Raw genomic sequence first — 21,204 nt, 5'->3', positions numbered from 1 at the left:
TGCATGACAAAGTGGCAACAATGGTGCATTGGAATATCTGCAAGAAATACCATTTGCCTGCAAGCAAGAACTGGTGGGACCACAAAATGGACAAAGAAATAGAACATGAAGAAGCTAAAGTGCTCTGGGACTTTAGAATTCAAACAGACAAGCACTTGCCACACAACACCCCAGATTTAACAATTGTTGGTAAGAAAGACAAAAAAGTCTGGACAGTGGACCTTGCAATACCTGGAGACAGCAGAATAGAAGAGAAAGAACTGGAGAAAATCACAAAATACAAAGATCTGCAAATAGAAATAGAACAACTGTGGCAAAAGAAAGCAAATATAGTACCAATAGTAATAGGGTGCAATCCTGAAACATCTGGAGTACCTCTTGAAGACCATCAGCATTGACAAAATTACCATCAGTCAATTGCAAAAGGCAGCGTTACTTGGAACAGCTTACATCCTGTGACGATAACTTTAACACTGTCAAACAACAACATCTGCCTATCCCAGGTCCTTGGGAAGGACTCAATAGGTGGATAAAAATGCCAAATCCAGTTTAAATAACTGGCTGACTGTGTGACCAACAATAATAATATCTAGGATAGACCTTAGCAATAGAGAACAGCACCGGGTGGGGCTAATGATAGCATGTTCATATTGCCATAGCATTTAATACGTAGAATAAGGAGAAAATATCATGACATGTACTTTGGCTGTACTTTGAGAACAACAGTTTGCTTGACCATGATTTATTGAGTAAATAGTTGGCTAGTTTCACACAACACAAATAAACACACACTTTTTAAGTACCCATTCCACCTGCATTTAACTTACTTTTATATTTCTCCTAATATAACTTTCACTCCAAAATAACAGTAGTTAGCAGTATATCTTATATACAGCCATTTTAGCTTCTTTCAACAAACATTAATTTCCTTGCAACTGGCTACTTACTAGCCCCTGCCTTTCCACCAGCATTTGTGCATCTAAAGATTTCTCTATCCATTTTCCTATAATTAGTAAACATTCTACCAAAGTATACAAATTTATCTACTTGCATGTACGGCTTGTGACTGCTTCATTTATCCTGTCAAACAAAACTATCTTGGTCTTTGGTATATTATTCTTCAGATATGTAGTTCTCTTTGTACCATTTACCTAAACATCTCTTTGTACCATTGTGCCTAAACATTTACTGCAAATAATTTGGGTTCTCCACTGACAAAAAAGCATTATCTGCACACATACACATATGTTCACATCCCCGCCAACATATTTTTAACATCTCCATAAGCAATCTTTTGCCTACCAGTGCTCAAGGCATCACTTCTGTCATTTCTTTTCCCAGAGATCTTTAGTAAACAAAAAGTGAATCTGACTGAGCATGGTTTCATACCCATTTCTGGGTTTACACTGAGGCAATAAGAGAGGAAATGTTATTTGTTTATTGTTTTGGTGGGCTGCTGTCTAGTTTACTGCCATTGTTTAAAGCACTGCTTCTTGAGGCATGGTCCAAGGACCCTAGGGGTTCCCGAGACTCTTTCAGGGGGTCTGCGAAGTCAAATAAATAAATATTTTAAAATGTCCCAGTTTTAATTTCTAATGCAGTAAATATTAATAGATATAAGCCAGATAAACAAATAATTTTTAAGAATATAAAGGGGTTCTGAGATCAAAATGTTTGAGAATTGCTGGTGTAAAGCAACCAGCTCTCTTCTATTAGAAGTCACTGTCAAGATTTCTTGCCTGGCTGCTGCAACCAATTTGCACAGCATTTTGCTACCTTTGTCTCTGTAATGATACTGATCCTGAAACAGTGGATCATATTTTATTGTATTGTGAATTGTACAAGAGTCCGGCACGAAGTTATCTGGCCTATTTTAAACCAGGAAGGGATACTTCTGAGTATGTAAACATTTTACTTGCAGATGAAAATCCTGAGATTACAGTGGCAACAGCCAGATTTTTAACTATGGCTATAAAAACAAGGTTTTTAGTAACAAATCAATGAGTTGGGGTTTAAGTGTATCATGTAATATTTATTTAATGTTAACTATTAAATTGTTTTATTTAATGTCAAGTCTAGATTATATTTGTAACTTGTTTTTGGACCTTTTGGCTGTAAATAAATAAATAAAGTATAAAATCAATAATTTTTGCCAGAATCTTGACTCTTCGTGGTCAGAGTCCATGGTGGTGATTAGGACAACCTCTTGCTGTATTAACTGGGACTCCTTTTGGCCTGTGAACCCTGAGGAAATGGATAGGGTGCTTTCTGAACCATCCTCTGCTACTGAAGCATGGATCCATGCCCCTCCTCACTTCTCAGTCTGGGCACGTATGAGACCATGTGGTCCATAAAATTGTCAATGCCTCATTATTGGGGGGAGGTATATTGCCTGCAGCCTTGAAAAATGCTGTGGTGCGCCCCCTTTGGATCTGATAGTTTTAGATAACTATTGCCTAGTTTCCAACCTTTCTTTGGAAAAGTTGTTTAGATAGTGATGGCAGATCAGCTACTCATCATCCTTGATAAAGTAGATGGTCTGGATCTTTTCCAGTCAGAGTTCAGGCCCGGATATGGAACAGAAATGACATTGGCCACTCAAGATGTATAGAGGTTGGAATTGTTTTTTTCTAAAGGGTCAGATCCTGCCCCTCCTACACTTTTGCTGGCACTGATGGCAGGTCTGCCAGCCAAGGAGTGAGGCAGTCATTGGATGACCCCAACTCACCAGCAAGGAGGCTGCTGATAGACCACCACTTTCCAGGACACCCCACCTCTGCCCCTCACCCTGGCAGCGCAGCTGCAGCCTGGGCCAGGTGATCTGTTGCCCACCTACCCACAGACTGTGGAAAAACAGTCAGCAGGCCAGATTTGGCCCCCAGGACATAATATCCTTCTTGATCACCCACTAGGAGAGATTACCCAGTGCTTTGGGGAATGATATTGTGAGAAGGCAGGGAGAAGTGAGGGCCTCAAACGAACCATGTTTGCTAGGGGAGAGCGCTGTGCACCATGGGGCAGCCTTGGGGGGGACGGCAGGAGAGAGGAAATACTGTGGGCAGGAGGCACGTTCGCACCAGAGTGAAGAGAAACGGCAGGGGGCGGCTGTTGGGTCAAGTGGGTATTGCAATGTGTATTGCGCTGGTTGGATTAGGAAAGTGGAATGTCTGCGGTTTTGCGGTTAATTAGCGGCACTCCGGGGCGGTAAAAAAGGTGAGATTGTGAGCCAAGCCCTCTTAGGAGGGGGAGGACAGATAGGAGGTATAAAAACCTGTCAGACCTTGTTTCGGGGTTCCTCCATTGCTGCGGGAGGGACCCACCTTTGCAAACGTGCCCAATAAAAAACTTCTGTCTACTGGACAACCGAACCCGTGTCTGTCGTTTTCTGACAAAATCATTAACATGATAATGATACCTAGTTTTACATCATTACCACGGGCTGCACTGGAAATGCTGTTGATGTGATCCAGAGGTTCATCCATCAAGGCCCTCTGTCAACTCCAGTGTTGTCTCTTGATAGAGAAGCACTACCCCTAAAGGAGCAAATCTGTGACTTAGGGGTCCTTCTGGACTCATGAATCCTGCTAGAATTGGAGGCTGTAACAAGGGAAGGCTTTGCCCAGTCTTGGCTGGGGTGCCAGTTGCAGCCTTATCTGGTGCAAGAGGACCTAACAGCAGTAACTCATACCTTCATTAAAACCTGGTTGAATTACTGCAATACTTTCTAATGAGTCTCCTTTGAGACCACTTGGAAGCTACAGCTGGCTCAGGGGATAAGTGGCACCTGGTGTTGGGAGCATATTGTACCTGTGCTTCCAGCCCTGCCCTGGATCCTGACTGGCTTCCAGATACAATTTAAAGGGCTGATTTTGATCCAGAAAGTCATTTGTGGCGTGGTTCCTGGGTAACTACAGGACTTTTACTCCAGCTAGAATCACCTTGACCTATAAGGAAACCGTGGAAGAAATTGCTTGTACTTAGTCCCCCACTTCTAGGAAGTATCTAATGAAACTATCACTGGTAATTCATTTTCCGAATGTTTTATTTATCGTCGTTACTGGAGGCTTGTCCTTTTATAAAGTCAGTTGACACAGGTTGGATAACTGAACACTTCTTTCGCAAATGTTACTGTATAAAATAGTATCCGCTGGTACAGGTAACGGTTCGCCCTAAAGCAGAGGGATAAAAAACCCAAACACTGTAACAATTGTTGCCAGGCTCCTAAAGACAAGCGTGTGCAGGATCGCGGTTTGAGATATTAATCAATCTACATTTCCGATGAGGAAATAAGTTTGGTAGCGGGGCAAAGGACAATAATTTGTAAGATAAGAAGCAATAAAATAGAGCGCTTCAAACGTCATTTCAGGTAACAAATACCCAGTGAAAAGCGAATTGGACTGAAGCGATTGGCCAATTCCTTCATGTGATAGAAATATTGCCCAATAAAGAGCGAAAGTGGCTTGATGGATGGGAGTGGTCCCTTGTTTTGATTGTTGATTCGTTGTTTTAAGAGATGGATATGTTGCTTATCAAATAAAAAAAACATAAAGAGGTCGAAGGCAGGGTTATAATATAGACCGTGTTCTTAAAGCTCCTATTGGCTGATTGAGCCGAGGGTCTGTCGAATGACATGGAATTCTGTCCAATTAGAATGCCGACCGGAAACAGACATAATAGATAAATGCCATCCTATCAGTATGGGAGCCTGATAAATCCTCCTTTGCTATTGGCCTTGAGCGGGAAATGACAGCTTTCATTAGAATTGTACTGGTGATTGACAGACGTAGGGCGGGCCGAAGTGCAAAGCGGGGCGTCGCTGAGGCCGGATGAGGAGAATCCAAAGGGGAAGTTTGCTGGTTGTTGCCTGGGGTTGTGAGAGGAAGCGTTGGAGTGTGGGGGATTTACCCCCCCTTAGGACGTTGCTATGGGCAACCGAGGAATGGAAGAGTTGATTCCGCTGGTGAACAAGCTACAGGATGCTTTCAGCTCTATCGGACAAAGCTGCCACCTCGACCTGCCACAAATCGCTGTGGTGGGTGGTCAAAGCGCGGGCAAGAGCTCCGTCCTGGAGAATTTCGTCGGCCGGTAAGTCAAGCTGTCGTTCGGGCGAAGAGAAGGAATCGGGAAGGCGGACGGAGGAGGGGGCAAAATGCGGAGGGAGGCTCTGACCGGCCGGCTTGTAGTAGCCGGCGGAGTTTGCGGAAATGCCTTCTGAGAATGTCACGCGCGTCTCCTGCGATGCTTTCGGAAGCAGTATCCATTAAAGCGGTGGCCTTGGCGTAACCGCCCTCTGTGAATAACTTCCTTCGCCAAAGCGTATCCTGTTCCGTGAACGTTCCGGTTACGCTAATTGCGTTAGCTGAGCGAGAGGCGCAAAGAGACCTCAGGAGTGGCGGTCTCGGACGGGGAGATCTGTGTCGGTTGTGGGGAGTGACTGGGGAATGGCGAGGCGGGGTGAAGTTTTCTCGCGGACGGGACACTCCCGTCCTTCTCTCCCAGCCCCGTGGGCAGGTTACGGGGAGGCGACTCTCCGAGGAGCACCCCCGCCTCTCTCTTTGGATAATTGTAGGGCGGTGCTCGAAGCCAGTGGAAGAGCAACCTTTGTACTCCTTCCACCCTTATCATATTCAGCAGATGCCGCTTCCACTTTTCCGGGAGATCTTGGCCTGGTTCGCACGTTATACGTTCATCGATAACATTGTGCATAAACTAATTGTGTGAATAAACTATGAAAATTATATTGAAGTGATTTTTCATATAGACGTTTTAAGTTTCTCCTTTGCAAAATATCTCCTGGTGTATTAACGTTCTTTGTGGACCCCCTTTTTTACTAGGCTCTGCTGCTCGAGGAAACTTTCCAATGACTAACTGGTTTTTTATGAATTATTTCTGTTATTACCTAAACAGAAAGTGTGTTCTTAAGACCCTGCCCTAAAGAAGGTTGCACAAATGGGGAAGGAATTACCTGTTTTCTCTTTTATATGCAAATGGTACAACAATCTTAGAATGATTTTAAAATCTTATTAACTTGGACTTGTGTATTATTTTTCTGCCACAGAGGTGAGTTAGCCATAATTGTGATTGCAAGCCATTGACTCCCTTGGTGGTAGAATAAAGGCCCTATCTTATCTTGTATCTCACAATTCTGTTTAAAAGATGATTACGTGTAGGGTAGAATTATTTTGTTAATTCTTTTTCTTTTGGGAACAGAGAAATGTATTTTATAAAATACAGTTTGATAGTTTTTTCTGTAAGACTTGCCTTGCCTCAGTCAATGCTTGTTAATGTGTAAAAAGGGAAGTCATCTATAGTAAGTAACTTCAGAGGATTACTTGAGTTAGTCTGTTATAGGAAAAACAATAGAGATTTATAACAGTTTAAAAATATAAATATATATAGTATTATTGGGAATTAGAGTAATCTTCCTCAAATACATATTGTTATTCTTGTTTGAAAAATGGATAGGATAGAGAAAGAATAAATACAGAAATTAATATTTAAAAAATATAAAGGAATTAAAATAACAAAGATCTCAAAAGGCTGAGAGGCTAAAAATGTCTTATCTTTGCATCAAAAGAAACAATATTGATGAGCTTTCCCAAAGAAAACATTTTATAAATATTATTAATATGCTGCTTCTCCAATTACTACCTTCCAAACTTTAGAAGAGGGAATATTAAGAGAAAAATCAGACATTGAGGAACGGTCAGGCACGTATTGCATGAAGCCAAACGGAGGTCCCAAAACCAGCATTTAAAACTAGACTCAAACCAATGTGACAAAATGAGGTTTATTTAATCAGAAATGGCCCACTTTTTTCTAGGTTTATTTTGTGGATGAATAAAATACTTTAAATTGGTTAAAATTGTTTTAAGCATAGAGGTTTTATATTGTTGCTGTATGCTTGTGCATAGTATTGTGGTACATAATATCTTGGTACATAATATCTTGGGTATGTGGAGTGCTATTCTGATTTTCATTTACTGAGAGGATCTTGACCAATTAACTTCATTACGATACTTGTACAAAGTGACTTAAATTTATTGTGACAAAGAGATCTGTGCTGCCTTAAGCACTTCGGGCCAATGGTGTGGGAGAAGCCTCTGAACCACATCTTCTGTATGTCAAACCTTCAGATACTTGGAGACAACAATCATTTCTCCCTGCAGTTTTCTCCATGTTAAATGTACTTAGCATCTATAATTTTATCATTGTTCTTCAGAAACCTTTTCTTCCAGGCCACCTACTATTTTCATTCCTGTCCTTTGAATGTTCTCCAGTTTGTCAATATTCTGTACAATTTGGTTCCCAGAACAGGATGTAGTGTTCTAGGTTCAGTCTGACCAATATAGAATAGAGAGGAACAGTGATTTCTCCTGATCTTGACATTATACTTCTGAAAACTTATGATTGCATTTGCTGTTTTTTGCAATTGCATCACACTGTTGGCTAAAGTTCAGCTTGTGATCCGCCAAGACATCCAGATCCTTTTCAAATTACTGCAGCCCAGTACAGTCCTCCCTCCCATTTTATATTATGCTTTTAATTTTTCCTGTGTAAGATTTTGTATTTTTCGCTGTTGAAATTCATCTTGTTAGTGTCAAGTCACTGTTCTAGCTTATCAGGATCCTCCTGAATCTTTATGCTGGCCCATAAACGATTTGCTGTTCATTGTGTCAATTGCAGATTTGATAACACATTTTCTAATACCTCAATCAAGTCATTTATAAATATGTTGATAGCACAGGGCCCAAAAAGAGACCCTATGGTATGTCACTTGACACTTCATTCCAGCTTGATGAGGAGCCATTGATATACCCTCATTGGATGCTGGATTCAGCCAGCTCTGTATCCATCTAATGGTAGTGGTCCAGTTTACTTTTTGCCATCTTCTCTACTGGGATTGCATGGAGACGTTTGTTTAATGCTTTGCTGAAGTCAGGATGAACCATGTCCATCACATTCCCCTGGTCAGTTAAACTAGTCACTCTTTCAGTGGTCTTGGTTGTTATTGATCTGCTCTTGGAGACTTGAACTCATTCATGGTAGGTAGGTGCTTCCTACCTAACTTTTTACTTACATTGAATTGCCACTTCCTTCTTGTATCAGTTCTGCTTAGGTTCATTTGAACATAATTTCCCTTTCAGGAGAAGACTAAAAGTAGGAGTTGAGGAACTCTGCCCTTTTTCCATCACCTTTTTCCATTTTACTATTTTTTCCAAGTAAAGTGTCAGTGCTTTTCCTTTTCTCCCTTCAAGCCCATTTGAAAGCTCCCTTTGTATCTACAACAGTTTCCTAAGCTGCCCTCCATTTTTCCTTCTCATTGGAATGGTGTGTGATTGTACTTCTAAGATCTTGGTTTTTGGAGGTTACCAACCTCCCTGTGCTCCCTTTCACTTGTGGATTTCTGCTCATGGAATCCCATCTAATACTTCTCTAAGCTTGTTGAAAGTTTGGAATCTAGTGTGCGTGTATTTCCTTTTTTGTGGTATCATGAACCTGAAGATTATGATATCACTTCCTTACAAGGTTCCCAGTGCTGTTAGCTCGTCACCTATTGGAAGAATGTATCCATTTGTCTCTTCTTCAATCTTTTGGAAAATGAGACAGCAAGACTATGAAGGAATTTTTGGACTTTGCTGTCTTGGCTGAATTGGTTTTGCAAAAGCTAGTTGAAGTTTCCCATTACTACTGAGTCTCTGTTCCCTGAAAATTTTGTAATGTGGCCCAGGAGGACATTACTCAAATCTTCTGTCGGCTCAGTGTAGTGAATAGCATATTCCCATAATATTATAATTGTTGTTTCCGTTTCCTTGTATTTTTATTCAAATGTTCTCTGTTGGACTCTTGTGGTCAAATTCTTGGAACTGTACACATACATGCACTTCCTTCACATATACCACCCTTCTCTTTTGCTTGGCCTTTTGAATAAGGTATAGGCTTCGATCCTTGCATTCCACTTATATTTGATCCCATAGGTTTTAATAATGCCTGCTAAATCCTATTTGCCTTAAGAGTTTGTTTTTGCAGTTTGTTCTCTATACATTTTACATAGACATTGGACACCTTTGATCATATAATTCAACCCATTCCTTCTTGTATGCCCATTAATAGATCATGTGTATCACTCCCAGACTATTCCTTGGTATCATACTGTTTTCTGGGCTATGTTTCCACTCCTCCTGCCCCCCCCCCCCAGTTCTGTTTTAAAGCCTTCTAAATCAAGTTTGCAACATGGTTTCCAAATGTATTCTTCCTGGCTCTTATGAGATGCACTTGATTTCTTGCTACTTATTATTTATTTATTAGGTTTATATCTTGCCTTTCCTCCAAGAGTTCAGTGCGGCTATATGAAAGTTATTGATTTTGAATCTATTGTTTTTGGAAAGACAATTTAAAAAAACTCTTGCCCACATGGCTTCCTTCCTTTCATAGAAGACAGAAAACTAATGTGTATAATCATATAAGATGCTCAGCAGAAGGCAGGAGAATCAGTGAAGGTCTAGGTATGCTCTAAAATTTTATTTGCAAAATTTCAGTAAGGTAGAGTTTAAAAAACACCAATGTGTACTTACTGGCATTATGTTTATTTACTTAAAACAATAGAAGTGAATATGTGTAGTGCAAGGTTGAACTGTGGAGTCCTTGGGGTCCTCTGAGCTTGGCTGTTTTCTTGCGAATGTTTCGTTACCCGACTAAGTAACATCTTCAGTGCTAGTATGGAATGGGGTTTGCTCTCTGTTTATATACAGTGGCATGCCCTGCCAGTGTTGGTGGGGGTGTGGGTTTTGTTTTGTTTTATTTTTTCCCTCTGGTAGTTCCTTGATTAGGGTATTGTTTACTGCTGATTGTATGTGTGGTGATAATCTTGGTGTTAATCTCTGCTTATCTGGGTGATGCTTGCTGGTGAACAGATGGTCTGGTCTTTTGTTTTCCTTTTTATTGTCTCTTTTGAATAGTGTGTAGATGTTGTTTATCCCTATGTGCCTGTTGATGGCTGTCTTGTCTGAATACCAAGCTTTCAGGAATTCCCTCGCATTTTGGATTTAGCTTGGTCTAAGATGCTGACAGTTTCCCAGTTGAAACTATGGTTAAGTCTGTCCATGTGTTGTGAGATTAAGGAGTTTTCATTGTGTCTTCTGACTGCTAATTGATGTTCATGGATGTGGTCTGCTAGCCTTCTGCCTGTCTGTCCTACATAGTGGTTGTCACAGTCCTTATGCTGTATGTTGTAGATGACTCCTGTTTTTTCTTCTTGGGGTACTGGGTCTTTTGGTTTGCTTAAGATGCTTTGGAGGGCTTTAGTTGGTTTGTGTGCTACAGAGATGCCATGTGGTTGTAATAGTCTGTTGGTAGTTTCTGAGACGTTTATGTATGTATAGCAGTGTAATCCTTTTCATAGCTTGTGTTGGTTGTGTTGTAGTAGGTTGAGTGGTCAGGCACTTTTTGATAAAGTTGTGTGGATATCCATTTTGTTGGAAGATGCTGTATAGGTGATCTGTTTCCTTTTTCTGCTGTTCTGGGTTGCTGCAGTGCGTTTGTGCTTGTTTGAGTAATGTTCTTACACAGCTCCTCTTGTGGGAGATTGGGTTGTTACTTTGGTAATGGAGTAGTTGATTAGTGTGGGTTGTCTTCTGATAGACTTGGGTTTCTAATTTGCTATTGTTTCCTCTGCTGATGAGGATATCCAGGAAGGGTAGCATGTTGTTGTTTTCTTCCTCTCTGGTGAATTTTATTCCTTTGAAGATGTTGCTGATAGTTTCATGTATCTTCTCTAGTTGTTCCTTTTTTATTATAACAAAGGTGTCATCTACATACCGGATCCATACTTTAGGTTGTATGTGTGGAAGTGCTATAGTTTCTAGGCGTTACTTAAAACAGTTTACCGAAAATAAAATGTTCTTGGGTAGCTGAACTAACAATGATATATAAGGTATAGTTTGGCTTTCCTAGTATTGCCTCTTAGGGTTGTTTAAGAAGAAGCATGTTTTATAGCTCATTTAGTTAGATGCCATTGTGTTTGGCTCCTGATAATTTTATGGACAAATGCCATATTGTCCTGTCGTCAGTGATAACTCATACTTCTTCCAACGACATTCCAATAATCTTTTTAATCAAATCCACCTTTTTCTGTTGTCATTCTCTGCTTTTACTTCTTTTAATCTTGCCAAGCATAATAATATTTTCTAGTCCCATTATCTGCTTGCATCACATGCCCAAAGTATGTGAGCTTCTGCTTACTGATTGCCTTAAGGGAAAGGTCAGCCTTTAATTAGTCCATGATTTAGATTGGTTCTTGCAGTCCATGGGAGTAGATGTCTGTATATGTTCTTTATCATAACAGAGTAGTGTCATCTTTATATTTCATTGTTAGTGAATTTATCTCCAGATTTTATTGTAGTTGTCATCTACTTATTCATAACAAATTTCCTATATAGATTAAACAGATATGGGAAAATAATCATCCTTGTTACATATCCTTTCTTTATCTGCATCAATCTGTTTCTCCAAATTCAATTCTTACAGTAACTTCTGGTTGTGAGAGTCTTAATAACTGATGGGTACCTTGAGAATGGGAATCTTGGAACACCCAGCTGATATACTAGTTAGACTAGTCCTGAATTAAGAGTAGGAAGATTCAGTTTAAAATATGCATTTAGTCAAGAAGCTTTCCTTGTTAACCTTCAGCTAGTCTTTTTCTCAGGATAACCTATACCACAGGAGTGATGTGATGATAAAATTTGGGATGGAGTGTGTATGGAATTTCAGAAGAACTATGTGTGCTACTTTGAAATCTAGAAAATAAGTGTAAAAGAAAAAAATAAAACTTTAGTTCTTTTTGAGTGGTTTGAAACCAAAATATTTAAAGGATATCTGTTCTCAGGTGAACTTGTTTGCTTGCTAAGATCATTGATTCTGGGTGCCCCTCTGTTCTAAGGGAAGAGCTAGGATAGTTCTGACTTTGCTTTGGTATTTCTACAATGGTACATCTGCTCAATGTCAGATTATTGGCATTACAGGGATCCATTTGGTACTACAGTCTTATTATCTTAGCTTTTTAATGGATTTTAAATTAGATTTTAGCTGCCACTCAGGAAGACTGCTGGCAGTGAAAAATACTATTTTAACTATTGTAAACTGCCTTGAAAGTTCCCTTTGCTTCTTGTCACATTGGAGGCAATTATAATTTGTAATTGCCAGAAGGTCTGGCCTTTCATTTCTTCAACCAGTAGTAATTGCTTTCAGTCTACTAAACTATTCAACTAGTTTAGTTGAATGGATAAAACTTCCATAAATAATCTAAGCTTTATAGCAATTATAGTAGATGTACATTGAACATTTGTGACATAAAATTTAATTAAATAGAAGTGACTGATGGTCATGTATCATTTTAGATTTTATAGATGGCTGGTTTAAGAAATTAGTACTGTTTGTGGTTCTGATTATTGTGAGATGTGGAGTTTTTTGGCTATATTGTTGGTGGGGCTGTTGCCTAATAACATTTTCTTGGTGAGGTGAAGTAGATAATGACTGCTTAGATTGTGCCTTTATATGTAACCTTTATTGATTGAGTGATTGATTGTGCCTTCAAGTCTGCTGAGATGGGCTGCCATACAAATTGAATAAATAAATAAATAAATAAATAACAAGTCAGTGTTGACTCCTGGCAACTGCCTGAACAAGTCCCTGTGGTTTTCTTGACAAGATTTCAGAAGTGGTTTGCCCTTGCCTTCTTCCTAGGGCTGAGAGAGAGTGACTGGCCCAAGGTCACCCAGCTGATTTTGTGCCTAAGGTGGGACTAGAACTCACAGTCTCTCAGTTTCTAGCCTGATGCATTAACCACTACACCAAACTGGCTCTCATGTAACCTTTAGCAGTCTGGTTATTACTGACAAAACATGTTAATCATGTCTGTGTGTATGCTTTGATGATTGTTTCACAGTTCTGAGTATTTCCTGTTTAGTCAAACTTGAAGCAGGTTTTGGTATCTTGCACAATATTAAGAAAGTGTTGTATTTCAGAATGTCCTCTGCATACATAATTTCCCATATTTTATCCCAGTATTTCCAGTGCAAACACTGTAGCTTAGAAAGAGCTCTGTTGGAGATTGCAAAGAGCTGCTGCAACAAATAGACAGTACTCTCTATATTAAAGTATAGACAAAGGAGACCAACATTCTTAACTTTGTTCTATGCTCCACAAGTCTTTATCTGAAGATCTTACCTTAGGGTTTGCAACTTCAAACCTAATAGAACTCAATTTGAAGTCCTTCTAATCAAATTCACTTTGCTTTAGCCAAACCAATTTTGACCAGTCCTTCTGAGGTGCAACTCATTTTATGCCAGCAATCTATCCAAATAATTCCAGCTTATCCTAGAAACTTATCTCCATTTCTGGTATCATTTCTAAAGTCAGTTCATATGTATTTATTTATTTATTTATTTAACTTGTCCCCACCCATCTCCCCACAATGGGGGACTCTGGGCGGCTTACAACACACTAAAAACATAAATACAATTAAAAGTTATAAAAACCAAACATTAGAAACATAAAAAAGCTAAAAAATCCAAGAGGCCGATAGGGGCCACACCAGGCCGCTAAGGGGCCAGCCAACCCCATTTCTGATATTCTCCCTCCCCACCCCAGGCCAGATGGCAGAGCCAGGTCTTCAAATCCCTCCGAAAGGCCTGGAGTGAGGGGGCCTCTCTCACCTCTGGGGGCAAGATGTTCCAAAGGGCGGGGGCCACAGCAGAGAAGGCCCGCCTCCTGGACCCCGCTAATCGAAGTTCTTTTACCGCGGGGATCCGAAGCATGCCCTCTCTGTGAGATCGGGTGGAACGGGTTGAGATCGTGGGGGCGAGACGGTCCTTCAGGTAACCTGGCCCTATGCCATCTAGGGCTTTAAAGGTGATAACCAACACCTTGAATTGGACCCGGAAGCAAACCGGTACCCAATGCAGCTCACGGAGCAGAGGTGTTATATGGGTCCTTCTTCAGGCCCCAAAAATTGCTCGCGCGGCCGCATTATGGACCAGCTGAAGCTTCCGGATACTCTTCAAGGGTAGCCCCATGTAGAGCGCATTGCAGTAGTCTATCTGGGAGATAACGAGGGCATGAGTGACTGTTCGCAGGGCATCCCGATCCAGGAAAGGGCGTAACTGGTGCACAACCCGAAGCTGTGCAAAAGCCCTCCTGGCCACGGCTGCCACCTGCTCTTCGAGCAGGAGTCGTGAGTCCAGGAGGACCCTCAAATTATGCACTGGGTCTGTCTGGGGCAGTGCTACCCCATCCAGAACCAACGATGACAACGTCCTGGATACAGAGGAGCCATTAACCCACAGCCACTCCGTCTTGCCAGGGTTCAGCTGGAGCCTATTGTTCCCCATCCAAACCCTCACAGCCTCCAGGCACTGTGAGAGGGCGGACACGGCATCACTTACCTCACCAGGGATGGAGATGTATAGTTGAGTATCATCAGCATACTGATGATACCTCATCCCATGATGACGGATGATCTCACCCAGCGGCTTCATATAGATGTTGAAAAGGAGCGGAGAGAGAACTGAACCCTGCGGCACCCCACAAAGGAGGGGCTGAGGATGGGACCTCTCGCTCCCTATCACCACCGATTGGGACTGGCCCTGGAGAAAGGTGAACCAGCACAAAACTATGCCGCCCATCCTTGAGCCGTCCCAATAGGATACCGTGGTCGACGGTATTGAACGCCGCTGAGAGATCAAGGAGAGCAAGGATGGTCGCACTACCACCATCCCGCTCCCACCAGAGATCATCCATAAGTGTGACCAATGCCATTTCCGTTCCATAGCCGGGCCTGAAACCTGACTGATAAGGGTCCAGATAATCCGTTTCCTCCAGGACCCTTTGAAGCTGCGAAGCCACCACTTTCTCAACCACCTTCCCCAAGAAGGCGAGGTGGGAGACTGGATGAAAGTTGTCCAGTACAGTAGGATCCAGGGAGGGCTTCTTGAGGAGGGGGTGCACCAACGCCTCTTTAAAGGGTCCTGGAAACACTCCCTCCTGCAAGGATGCCTTAACCATCGCCTGGATCCAACCACATGTCACCTCCCGAGCTGCTTTCACCAGCCAGGAGGGGCATGAGTCCAGATAACACATGGTGGCCCTCACAGACTGAAGCATCCTGTCCGCTTCCTCAGGAACAACAGGATCAAACCGTTCCCAGCTAACTAGGCAAGGACGATCCCCTGGTATCTCCCCAGACCCTGCACCACACTCGGAGTCCAACTTGGAATGAATCCGAGCGATTTTATCCTGCAGGTGCTCTGCAAATTCCTCCGTGCGGCCCTGCAAATGAACCACCACATCCCCCTTACCAAGGAGGGACCTGGTGATCCCAAACAGGACCGCCGGGCGGCACTGCAAACGCAATAAGGGCGGAGAAGTATTCATTCATTCATTCATTCATTCATTCATTCATTCATTCATTTCCACTCCTCTTTCATTTGCAGGAATGATGAATGAGAGGACTGTGTGAGCCCATAGATTCTTAAGCTTTCTTCCTAGATCTTCAGAACTTGTGGCGGTACAATTGTAGTTGCTCTTGGTAGTATTATTTGTCCCCTTTAAAAGGACTGGATAATTGTCAGTGGGCTTGAGTCTTAGTAGTTTTATCACATCCCTCCCCTCATTTGTGTTCCTGGCAGATAAACTATTATGTCAGCACATATTAGTTTCTGTTCCTTGTAGTTATGTGTTCTTGTGGTTATGTTCCTTGTGGTAATGAGTCACCTCTCCCCGATTACATCTGCCCATCCCATCAGGTCCAGCAGGAAGGGTATGTTCCAGGTTCCGTTGGCCAGGGAGCGTTGTCTGGTGAGGCCCAGGAAGAGGGCCTTTTATGTTGTGGCTCCTGCCCTTTGGAACATCATCCACCCAGAAATCAGATTGGTCCCAACCCTGCTGGCTTTCTGTAAGGCCCTGACAATGTGGTTGTGCCAATGGGTATGGGGACCTGGGAATGTGGCCTATGCAGTGGCTGTATTGACTGTTATTGATGGATGTTAGATTGTCTCAGCTATGAATGTTGTGGTATGGTTTTTATATTTTTTATGTTTTTATTCTTACATTGTTGTAATGTTTTGGTGTTTTTATACAGGTGGTCCTCGTTTAGTGACCACACTTAGGACTGGCAACTCTGTTGCTAAATGAAGCGGTTGCTAAGTAGGAAATCACATGATCATGACTGTGCTTTCCTTTTCCCCACTTCCCTGCCCTTTGGAATGCTCACCCCGCTATGCTGGGATAGCCAGCTCAAAACTGACAAGACTAATCAGTTTCACACCTTCTGCTTTTGTTTGTCTCCTAACCACTCCCCTGCCTTTTGGATTGCTCACTCTGGCACTGGGATAATTAACAAGAAGGGAATTAATATTTGTATTTACATTCATTGGAGAGAAAGGGATTACAAGAGAGTAAGCAGGCACACAATGGGGAATACGCATCAAAAGCAATGCGCTGGCACCAGCAGCTGCAAGTGTGCTATGCAAATAGCCCATTCACCATTATGTGCCTGCTTATACTTTTGTAATCCCATCCTCTCCAATATCTCTGCTCTGTGAGGGGGAGAGGAAACAGGTCAGGCACAGGATGTATATTGACTATAATGGCAATCACGTGACTGAGGGATGCTGCGAAGGTTGTAAATGCAGGCATTGGTTGTAAAGTTATTTTTCAGCACCATCATAACTTTGAATGGTCACTGAACAAGGCAATCCATAAGTGAGGACTACCTGTATTGTTTTTTAATTGCCTGTGAGCCATCCCTGTTTGAGATGGGCAGCCAAATAGAGATTAAAAAATAAACAAACTATGGTAACTCTTCTCTTTGTCTTCTTGCATGAAGTAGCTGCATTCCTTCTGCTATGCAGGGATCTATCCTCCTGTTCAGCAGTGTCTCTTTTTCCCCGAAGGCTTAGAATCTGTTTTTCTGCAAGGGCCTCAGCTGTTTCTGAGTTCAAGTGGCACAGGATACATTCTATGTCTCTTGTTTTGAATCAGCACTCTCTTCTGCTGAGCTTGTTTTTTTGCTTTGAGTCCTTTAAGAGGATTTCATCTTCTGTCCTTGTTGTAGCATCTCATTTAATAAGTTGTCTTCTCTTATAAACTGAAATACGATTACTGTACTGAAGATTATGTGTCCTCAAGAAATATGAGAACATCTCTGCCAGGAAGAAGAAACTGTATAGTTAGATATGTGCTGAGGCTTTTCAGAGAAGCTGGCCAGTAATACCAGAAGAATACCAATAATTCTTCTGACTGTCTTTGTCAGAATTCAGTGCCCCTATCCTTCAGTTATCCCCATGAGATTTTCTGTATATTCATTTATACTGCTTTTCTTGCTCAATTTCTGCTCTCTTAATGAGTTTTTATAATATTGAAGTGTACTAGTACTTGATGATCTGTGTAGCTCAGGGTTGCTGTGGAGTCCTTGGGGTTCTCTGAGCTTGGTTCTTTTCTTGCAAACATTTCATTACCTGACTAGGTAACATCTTCAGTGCTAAAATGGGATGAGGTTTGCTCTCTATTTATCTGCTGTGGCCTGCTTTGCCAGTGCTGGTGGGGGTGGGGGTTCACGTCCATAAACCCAGAACTAGCGAAAGAATCCATATCAGCTGTACTATACAACACACCCGACTTAACCAAATATACCCAGATCGAAATACCCAGAATCATGGACCTCATCAACTTCTGCCTCACCACCTATTTTCAATTCGATGGACAAATATACCAACAAATCAGAGGCAAACCCATGGGATCACCACTATCAGGACTCATTGCAGAGATTGTAATGCAACGCCTAGAAGCTATAGCACTGCCACACATACAGCCTAAAATATGGATCCGGTATGTAGATGACACATTTGTTATAATAAAAAAAAAACAACTAGAGAAGACACATGAAACCATTAACAACATCTTCAAAGGAATAAAATTCACCAGAGAAGAAGAAAACAACACACTACCCTTCCTGGATATTCTCATCAGCAGAGGAAACAACAGGAAATTAGAAACCCAAGTTTATCGGAAGATAACCCACACCAATCAAGTAGTCCACTAACAAAGCAACAACCCGACCTCCCACAAGAGGAACTGTGTAAGAACATTATTGAAGCGAGCTCAAATGCATTGCAGCAACTCAGAACAGCAGAAAAAGGAAAAAGACCACCTATACAGCATCTTCCAACAAAATGGATATCCATGTAACTTTATCAAAAAGTGCCTGACCACTCAACCTACTACAACACAACCCACACAAGCCACGAAAAGGATCACACTGCCATACATCAGAAACATTTCAGAAACCACCAATAGATTATTACAACCATATGGCATCTCTGTAGCACACAAACCAACAAAATCACTCCAACATATCCTAAGTAAACCAAAAGACCCAGTTGCCCAAGAAGAAAAAACAGGAATCATCTACAACATACAGTGTAAGGACTGTAACAAACACTACGTAGGACAAACAGGCAGAAGGCTAGCAGACCGCGTCCATGAGCACCAACTAGCAGTCAGAAGACATGATGAAAATTCCTTAATTGCACAATGCATGGACAGACTCAACCACAGTATTAACTGGAAAACTCTCAGCATTTTAGACCAAGCCAAATCCAAATATGCAAGAGAATTCTTGGAAGCCTGGTATTCAGACAAGGCAGCAAGTAGCAGACACATAGAGATAAACAGCATCTACATACTATTCAAAAGAGACAAAAGACCAGAAGATCGCCTCACCAGCATTCAATCACCAGCAATCATCTCCAGCAATCAGCACCCAGATAAGCAAAGGTCACCACCAGGCACACAATCGAGCAGTCAACATATGCTAATCAATGAACTACCAGAAGAGCAAAACAGAACCCCCACCCCCACCAGCACTGGCAAAGCAGGCCACAGCAGATAAATAGAGAGCAAACCTCGTCCCATTTTAGCACTGAAGATGTTACCTAGCCGGGTAATGAAATGTTTGCAAGAAAAGAACCAAGCTGAGAGAACCCCAAGGACTCCATTTGATGATCTACGTAGTTTTATAAATAACAATTGGTTAAGCTTGGCTGATAACTAAATCATAGAATTTTTTAATGTAAATGTTGGCAAAGAAACTTGGAGATCATCTAGTTCAATTCTCTACCTAGTACAGAAATTCACTACTACAGCATCCCCTACAGCATCCCCAACAAATGGTCATCCAGCATATGTTTAAATATGTTTAAATAATACTAGTGAAGAAAAGCCACTTCCTGAGGTAATCAAGCATTGTTGAACAGCTTTTACCATTAGGAAATTTTTCCCAATTGTAATTTAAATCTACAGGTAGTCCTTGGTTAATAACCACTTGGTCAGCAACTGTTGAAAGTTAAAAGCACAATTAGAAAAAAAAATCCAGGAAAAAAATTCAAATGCTGAGGCAAAGGATGAGGGATACCTGGCTTAGTAATAGTACTGGAAAAATATTGGAGTAATAGTTGATTGCAAAGTGAATGAGCTAGCAGGATGGTATGGCTGCAAGAAAAAAAAGGCAGTACAATTTTAGAATGCATTAACAGTAGTTTTCAAAACATGGGAAGTAATAGTTCTGTGCTATTTCTCAAATTGCATCTGGACACCATACTTTAATAAGGATAAAACAGATTCAGAAAATGGTAGAAAGAATTATTAGGAGACTAAAAGTGAAACTAAGCATATCATGAGAGAGTGAAAGATTTGGGAATGTTTAACCTTGGCATGAGAAGACAATAATAACTTCAATTATTTGAAAGGACGTTTTCTACTGTACCCCAGTACAGGACATGTAATAATGGATTTAAGTTATAGGAAGGCAGATTATAACTGTATATTAGGGAAAACTTCCTAACTGTAGGAGCAGTTCTTCTGTAGAGCCAATCAGTCATAGAGATGGTGGCCACCCCTTCACTAGATCTGTTCAAGCAAGGGCTGGACAGCTATCTACTAAGGCCATTGAGCCTATTATGAGTCCATCTAACAGTATCACTTAACCCACATTTTTCACCATCTTATTAATGGTAATATCATGAGAGATTTTGTCAAGTGCTTTGCTAAGGTCAAGTTATACTGTGTCCCTGATGTCCCTCTGATCTATTAAGCTAGTAAGATTAGTTTGGCATGATTTGTTTGTATCAAACCCATGGTGGCACTTTTTAATTGTTGCATTCATATCCAGATACTCAAAATGGGTTATTTAATAATACACTTGGGGATTTTGCCTGGTCAACGAAGATTTTTTTGAACTTCTGAAATCTGAGGAAGTGGATAGGATCCTATGTAGAATAAATTCTGCCATCTATAGGCTGTGCTTGTCCTACCTCCTTTGGGCAGTCATGGGGTACAGTTGGGTGAATTTGGGAGATGATCAGTGCCTTCTTAACTAAGGGTGAAATGCTGATTGCCTTAAGAGAAGTAAGGGTGCTTCCTCTCTTCAAGAAACCATTTCTTGATCTGGCTATATTGAACTAATTCTGCCCATTCTCCAGCATTCGTTTTAGGAAATGTTAAGAAATTGGTGGGAAATCAGCTACAGAGGACCCTAAAGGAAATATATTAACTGGATCATTTTCAGGGTTTAGGCTTGGTCATGGGTTGGAAATGGCATTTATCACTCTAATAGATTAACTTTGGGACCTGTATAGAGCAAGTGTGCCCTTTTTATTTCTTTTGGCAGCATTTGATACCACTGTGTTATCATTCTGGATTGCTTGCAAGGCTTGGGAATTAGAAACAACTTAATTATTAACTCCTACCTAAATGAGTGGCTCCAGTTACTAGCTGTAGGAGAAGAGCAACAAACTAATGTCTTGTGGTTATCAGGGATTTGGACTGGAAGAAACAAGCTCAGTTTAAACCAAAGCAAGATGGAACTGCTGTTTGTTTATTGTTTTGGTTTCACTGAAACATCTAATTCACTTGTGGTTCTTGGACAATATTGTGGAGAAGGTATGAAATTTGGTGATCCTCTTGGACTCACACCTAGAATAAAGATGAAAAATCTGGCAAAGATGGGCTTTGTTGAATTTTGGCTGGTGTGCCAAGATATGGTCTTACAGTGGGGCAAAAAAGTATTTAGTCAGTCACCAATTGTGCAAATTCTCCCACTTAAAAAGATGAGAGAGGCCTGTAATTTTCATCATAGGTATATCTCAACTA

At 41.3% G+C, this 21,204-nt stretch overlaps 1 protein-coding gene across 4 annotated transcripts in view; it reads left to right on the top strand.

The window, feature by feature from the left end:
- Positions 1 to 4,790: 4,790 nt before the first annotated feature.
- DNM2 (dynamin 2) overlaps positions 4,791 to 21,204 on the top strand; it is an 84,396-nt gene continuing 67,982 nt past the window's right edge. For 3 of the 4 annotated variants that reach the window (XM_015888387.3, XM_088137579.1, XM_007430016.4), the window contains exon 1: positions 4,792 to 5,085. In XM_015888387.3, the coding sequence (XP_015743873.1) occupies positions 4,925 to 5,085 (161 nt within the window). In that variant the 5' untranslated portion in view covers positions 4,792 to 4,924. Of the gene's footprint in view, positions 5,086 to 21,204 lie in introns of all 4 variants that reach the window. The other variant, XM_025167815.2, reaches the window with a different exon arrangement.

This window comes from Python bivittatus, unplaced genomic scaffold (assembly GCF_059951505.1).
Source record: "Python bivittatus isolate LINGU-HERP-01145 unplaced genomic scaffold, Pbiv_v1 ctg000220_np1212, whole genome shotgun sequence".
NCBI classification, from domain to species: domain Eukaryota; kingdom Metazoa; phylum Chordata; class Lepidosauria; order Squamata; family Pythonidae; genus Python; species Python bivittatus.
This window is presented reverse-complemented; position numbering and strand designations above follow the sequence as displayed.